Consider the following 6,851-nt stretch of genomic DNA (forward strand, 5'->3'; position numbering starts at 1 on the left):
GAAACTGTTTCACACCGTTTTAACACTTGACACATCATGTAATGTTCATGTAGACTGAACTTCAGTTTCAGAGGTTTGTGTTTTTAGAAAGGAACAGACACTCAACATCCTTAACAGAAAACACATGGGGTCATAGTTTAGTGTGTTTCAGAAGGAAAATATCATTCAACTGTATCCCTGACTCCTCCATCATGAGCTGAACTAGCAATCATTGAGAGGTTTGAGATTGTGTGTGTGTGTGTAATATATATGCACTACCAGTCCAAGGATATGACACACGTAAACTTTTATTTCTTATATTCAACCTATAATGATTGATCTAAAACCTGTGTAAAATAGTTTTTATTATTCTTATTTTCCAAATGAGTAAGTTTTCAATTATCCAAACCTTTGATCAGTACAGTAGTGTATACTTATAAAATATATCGAATATTTCAGATGGACAACAATAACATCATAAGACACCAACTAAAATGTATTAAGGCTTTTCAGTTCGCGTCACAGTAAATGTATAAATGTTGACCGCTCAAGACTTCATTCACTGCTGGCCGAGGTGTGTCAGTTTACTTGGTTAAATGATGAAACAAAGTGTAACAGATATAAACACACGGGCCTCTTCACCAACCACAGCGTCTATTACTGAGAGATGAGTAGCATTAATCACCGAGTACTGATAGACCCACTGAACCGCTCCTAAACCTGAACCAAATCAGACTATCTGGACATCATCAGCTGATTCTGATAATATTGTGCATCCCTACTTCCAATGTATAACAGTCACACAGGAGTAAATGCAGAACAAAATTCAATAAAACTATAATAAAAGTGTCAGACAATGTGCAACAGCAGAACGCAAAAATTTTTGGTTCACAATTAAAATTCAATAGCACTAAAATAGCTAAAAACCAGAGAGTAATATGGCCTTGTCCTTTGTGTGATGGAGTCTGTAGCAGGCGAGGGTTAACACCGTCCGCAGATGTCCCGGTCACTCCTGTTTGACCTCTCCTGTCAGCCGTCTCTTCACGCGAGAGTACGGACTCAGTTCATCGTCCATGATGAAGTCATACAGGACCCTGACCCATGAGGTGTAGCAGGGCAGCTCTCTGTAGTACTCCGCTGCGATCTCCTTCACCTGAGGAATGGGACACACAGAGTATCTGAGGATCACATTAGTTGAGCTGCTGACGTACACACAGTACCTGATGCTCTGATATGAGAGATGAACTGCATTGTTTACATGTCTGAGCTCACATGCTCAGAGGAGTTAATCTTTCACATCAGACTAGACTAGTTAGGCAATGTAACGAACCTCCTCTTGAGAATAAACAATCAGTGAATGTTTAGCTGACTCTGGTGCAGTCAACAAATCACTATTAGTGTAATAGCACATTCATAATAACAGGAACTTGACTGAAGGAAACCAAACAGTCTGTCTTATCATCATACGAGCAAAGCTTCAGCATGCTTCCTGAGCACTTCCTCACTTGATTTGCTTTGGCTCAAGGCTGTTTTATATGCATGCAAAAACAACGGAAGGTTTTCTCGTGAATGTTCTGGAAGGCCTCTTAAAACAGGTTCATGAGTTTGCTGCCCATACAGTCCTGATGGTTAATGGTAAACAACCTTGGCTTGCTGTCCTCGACAGAGGCTCGAGTCTAAGGCTACGTTCACACTGCAGGGCTTAATGCTCAATTCCGATTTTATTTTTTAATTTGATTTTTTTGCAAGGCCGTTCACATTTCCAATTAAATGCGACCTTTTGTGATCTCCTGTGTGAACATGAAATGACCCATAAGTGACCCGCATGCGCAGAAGAGTACTCAACAGTGAACGACGTCACTCGTTGTTAGCGGAAGTAGCTAACGTTAAACATGGATGTCAACAACAGTGTAGTCAACAGCGGATCTCTTTTTGCAATATTAAAGTTATTTCACCAACGGAGCCAGCACATTTACAATCTTCTCGTTTTAAGAAGAAAATTAAAAAGAAGGTTTTTGGCCATGGCGTTTTGTGGAGCAGTGTTAGCAACGTCGGTACAGAGAAACGTGTGGGTGCCAGGAGGGGTGGGATAATGATGTGAGTGGCTCTTCTCGTTCCCGCCTACTTCAACGCAGAATTATGGCGTTTGTAGCGTATCAATGACGTACGGGTCGGATACTTGTGGCTCGGCCGTTCAGACGAAGGTCGCATTTCAAAAGATCGGATACGTATCAGATTCAGGACCACATATCCAAGTGGCCTGGGTCACATTTGAAAAGATCGGATCTGTGTCGTTCAGACTGTCATGAAAAGATCGGATCCAGGTCGCATAGGGGGTAAAAAATTGGAATTGGGTCGTTTCAGGCCAGTGTGAACGTAGCAAAAGGCTCAGCTTGAGCACCAAGTTCAACGTCCCATTGTGGTACTTCATGGAGAATAACAGAAATGGAGGAGGAGATGGGACGACGCAATGACTGGCTTATCTAAGCTCGTAATGATGACTGACACGACTGAATGATTAGGCCCCTACCAACCCTACATCTGGAACTTGAAAAGAAAGTGATGTACTTTCACACTCAGATGTTGGTGTTTAATGGTTCAGGATGTATTATTGACAGCTAGCAGTCCGGATCCAAAAGACTGGATAGCATGGTTTCTCCAACGTTCTCCCTCAAACTCTGTTCACACGGGTTGCCAGATTGAGGGCAATGAAAGGTGACTAACCTTACGCTGTAAATTAATGGGTTAATTTATCAGTGTTTTAATATGCCTCTGGTCACACAGCTTTTAAGATGGATGCCGAGGCTTTTGGGGCAGGTACAACTTTCCAAGCACACCTTTGAAATACAATCACCATTGGCTAGTAACTTTCTAAGTTTACTCACCAGCCTTTATAAAATTATATATTTCTATTTATAAAATGGCACAGTGCGCCTTCACAATAAAGTTTGTGGTGAGTCAAATACAAGTACACTGCATCCATTGAGATTAACTGAAAAAGTACAGATTCAGAAGTTCAGAATAATAATAAATTAACCTCTAACACACAATGGCAAATTAAATTTAAGAATTTATTAGCCAATGGCTAGATTTAATCACATAAATGGGTGATTTTCTATCAATCAAACCCTTCCAAAGAACACGGAGTAGGGCCCCTATCAATCAAACCCTTCCAAAGAACACTGAGTAGGGCCCCTATCAATCAAACCCTTCCAAAGAACACTGAGTAGGGCCCCTATCAATCAAACCCTTCCAAAGAACACTGAGTAGGGCCCCTATCAATCAAACCCTTCCAAAGAACACTGAGTAGGGCCCCTATCAATCAGAACACAGTTCATGCATGGAGCTCTCTTCTAAAATTCAAAATCTGATTTGTTTTCATAGAATCATTCTTGATATTTTCCTCACAAAGTACAAATGAGAGTTCATACATAAAAATATAGAGCTGCTATTATGTTTGAACGGCTCCATCACAAGGTGATCATTATATTTGGGGTGGCATCAAAAAGTAAAACAGATAACTACTTAATTATTGAGATGAACTGAATAACTCGTCTTACCATCGGCAGTCGGCGTCCTGGGACGCTAGGGAAGTCATGGTGCTCGTTGTGGTACCCGACGTTAAAAGTCAGCAGGTTGAGGGATCCGTAGTAAGAGTAGGTCTCATGGCCTTTGAGGAACATGTAATGTTCTGCGATGAAGTGTCCTGAGATGGGATGGAGACCCATTCCTAGCATGGAGCCCATCATCATGTAGACCAAGGGCTTGGCGCCCCAGGCCCAGTACACCAGAGCGTTAAACGAGAGCTGTATGGACACGTTGATGAGCTCCAGTTGACTGATGGGTTTGGGGTTGATGCAGAGGGGACGGATGGTGTAGAAGAGCGGCTGGAACATGATCCAGAAGAGCTTACGCAAACGGGTGCAGAAGAACCAGCCCTCGAAATCAGTGGGGATGTCGACATCCACCCCTTCTCCACCCAGGTACCGGTGGTGGTCCAGGTGGTAGCGCTTAAAGGACGCCGAGTAGGGCAGCCCAATGGGCAGATTGGCGAAGATGGCGAACCAGCGGTTCCATTTGGCGCGGTTGTTGCCGAAAGCCGTATTGTGTGAGATCTCGTGAATCGCTAGAGTCATTGAATGATTAATGCAACTCCCAAACACATACGTCCAGAACATGACCCATTTCCACGGCAGGTCCTTCACCAAATAGAAGGCCAAAAACTGGACGGCAACCATCATACAGACGATCCACTTCAGCCTGGGGTCGGGTCCCATCAGAGACTTGATCTCTGGGTATTTCGCTGCCAAAGAAAACACAAGACAACCATTGTAAAACTGAAATACTCTGATGTGGAGGATGGGTGCATGCAAATGATGTCCATTTCCATGACAGATGCACACCACACGGACACCAGTGGGATCTGATGCGGTGGCTCACACGTCTCGGGCGTGCAGAGTCAGCCATATAATATGCTTTACATGATGAAACTTGAAGCCCAGGCCATTTGCCTTTAGCTTCCAAGAAAACCATGCAAAACCCACAGTAGAATTTAAATGTAAGAACTTTGCATACGAAGTACTTCACAATGGGAGGACTGACCGCTTTGAGGTAGGAGTGCTACTTTACAGCCTAATCCAGTGTTTTAATGCATAAAGCAGCAGGGCAAGGTAATGACAGGTCTGGATCACTTACTGTACATGCAACAGCGTATAAGACCGACTGCATGTCAGCACAGGTACACACTGGATCATCTCCAGATCAGACAAACATGAGCTCACATGAGGGGTTGCTGAACAAGGAAGATGATTCGCCAATGAGCAGGAGAAATCATCCGCTCCATATACCATATTCATTACAGTGCAATACAAAATACAGCTCATCTCTTTATTCACAACAGCTGCAGCAGAATATATAGGACATGGACAGAACACGTAAATAATATTACAAGTAACTGAAAATCTACAGAATAATTTACCAGAAGACTGGTGTGTGTGTGTGTGTGTGTCAGTGAGGGCAACGTGAATAAATCATGAATTAGCAACAGAGTGCTTTTGTGTGTGTGTGAGAGAGAGAGAGAGAGAGAGAGAGAGACATGAATGAACAGAATAGCTAGTCTTCCTCATGTGACCGTCACTCGCCATTTTAACACTTAACAGATCATTACTGAATGAACACACAACATAGAGATCACATTGTTAAGAGAGTCATAGTATATTCGAATGGTACTCAGTTTAAATCGATATAAAAAGGTTCTCTCAGTGATCTCTGAGCAGATCCTCCGCAGTGCTGTCTGTGTGGGTCAGATGTGAGGGGTTAGCTGTAGTCAGAAGTGTGTTAGCTGTAGTCAGAAGTGTGTTAGCTGTAGTCAGAAGTGTGTTAGCTGTAGTCAGAAGTGTGTTAGCTGTAGTCAGAAGTGTGTTAGCTGTAGGTGTTCAGTGTTGAGTGTTCAGTGAAGGGCTCGAGGCGGGAGCGGCCCGCACATAACGGTCATCTCAGACCTAACAACCAACACTCACACCACACGGCTTTATTTACTTAGAAAAAAACACTGAACACTGGAGCGATGGCACAGAAACGTTACTACAGAATAAAGAGCGCTTGTCTTGAGCTGATTAACTACTGGAGTCCCGACTACAGCTCCACAGACAGATCTGAACACACACGAGAATCATCTCCATCCTCGCTGCTGGGATTATAAGAGACTCACCCAGGATCTCTTTCCTCCGGTCGGCGTGAGGCTGGTCCGAATAAACCCACTCAAAGTCCTCGCGAGCGACGCGATTCCCCATGTTGACGCGAACTGTTACTGTTACTGTTACTGTTAGTTCGGCGTAAAGGTTTGCGCTCAGCACGTGTCTGCAGGAATAGCAGCGGGTTTTATCCACACGGGTTAACAGCAGCTGCTGGACATCAACATGCTCTCCTTCCTCGTTTAGCGCCTTTCTTTCCTAAGATCTTTCGATTTCTAAACGGGACACGCAGAGTGACGCGACGCGGTGGGCGGAGCCTCCAGATGACGTCACGCTCTCTCTCTGCAGACAGAGGTTTGCAGCAGACTTTCTTTCACAGATTTTATCCACATTAAAGAGCTGACAGTATCAAATGCACGTGCACATACATTGTTATTTTTCTGAGCACATTTGCACTTGCAGTTGTACTATCTACAGAGATAAACATTTAACAATAGTTTGCAATGAATCTTATCTTAGACTGATGAAATGAGGCCATTTATTTCAGATCAGAGTAGCTGCAGAAGTACTTTGGTCTTGTAATGTTGGGGAGATTATGGAGTTAAGAAACAATAATTGAAGAAAGATATGACAAGAGTAGGCTTAGATTGCATATGAGAACATAGATAAAATCTTTAAAATAACCAAATATTCTCACAATAACATATAACAGGAGATTAAATACTAATAAAACAGTAATATATGTAATCTGAAGCATTTTCGCTTAGTCAAAAAAATAAACTACTTGCTATATATATACTTGTGATGATGTGTGCAACAGATAGATAAAACTAAAATAAGTTAAAGGTTTATTTTGTCAGAGTATACAGTTTGAATGGAAGTCAATGGAAAACTGTTCTCTTCACAATCAGATGGTGATATAGCATCCACACAAAACCTTGACCTGCTCTTCTCATGTGTCACATATGATCTTAATCTTTGCTTTGTTCCTTTCATCACAGTTTCGACAATATTAGACTCCTCGCCCTATGTACTATACTATAGCAGTATCATATTCATAGAGTGCATGTGCGGTACTTAAAAAACTTAATTTATGACTGAGCAGTATATCATTAAATGTGGTACATACTCTGAAAGTGCACAACTTCTGGAAGCAGTGACTGTCTAGTCAGCCCCTCT

General features: G+C 42.5%; 1 protein-coding gene across 1 annotated transcript; it reads right to left on the bottom strand.

Moving 5' to 3' along the window:
- Positions 1–327: 327 nt before the first annotated feature.
- LOC113113113 (sphingolipid delta(4)-desaturase DES1-like) lies at positions 328–5,993 on the bottom strand. The gene is made up of 3 exons (XM_026279287.1): positions 5,690–5,993; positions 3,540–4,282; positions 328–1,132 (listed from the first exon to the last, which is right to left on the bottom strand). Exons 1-3 carry the CDS (start codon positions 5,769–5,771, stop codon positions 986–988), a joined length of 972 nt encoding a protein of 323 aa, XP_026135072.1. The 5' UTR covers positions 5,772–5,993; the 3' UTR covers positions 328–985.
- Positions 5,994–6,851: the final 858 nt, after the last annotated feature.

This window comes from Carassius auratus, chromosome 13 (assembly GCF_003368295.1).
Source record: "Carassius auratus strain Wakin chromosome 13, ASM336829v1, whole genome shotgun sequence".
Taxonomy (NCBI): domain Eukaryota; kingdom Metazoa; phylum Chordata; class Actinopteri; order Cypriniformes; family Cyprinidae; genus Carassius; species Carassius auratus.

What these genes read in the sequence shown, in the direction of transcription:
- LOC113113113 (XM_026279287.1), bottom strand. Translation starts at nt 5,771, where the DNA reads ATGGGGAATCGCGTCGCTCGCGAGGACTTTGAGTGGGTTTATTCGGAC. An exon ending in CCGGAGGAAAGAGATCCTGG is followed by an intron (nt 4,283 to 5,689) that starts GTGAGTCTCTTA and finishes TTTCTTTGGCAG; the next exon opens with CGAAATACCCAGAGATCAAG. An exon ending in CAGGACGCCGACTGCCGATG is followed by an intron (nt 1,133 to 3,539) that starts GTAAGACGAGTT and finishes CCCATTCCTCAG; the next exon opens with GTGAAGGAGATCGCAGCGGA.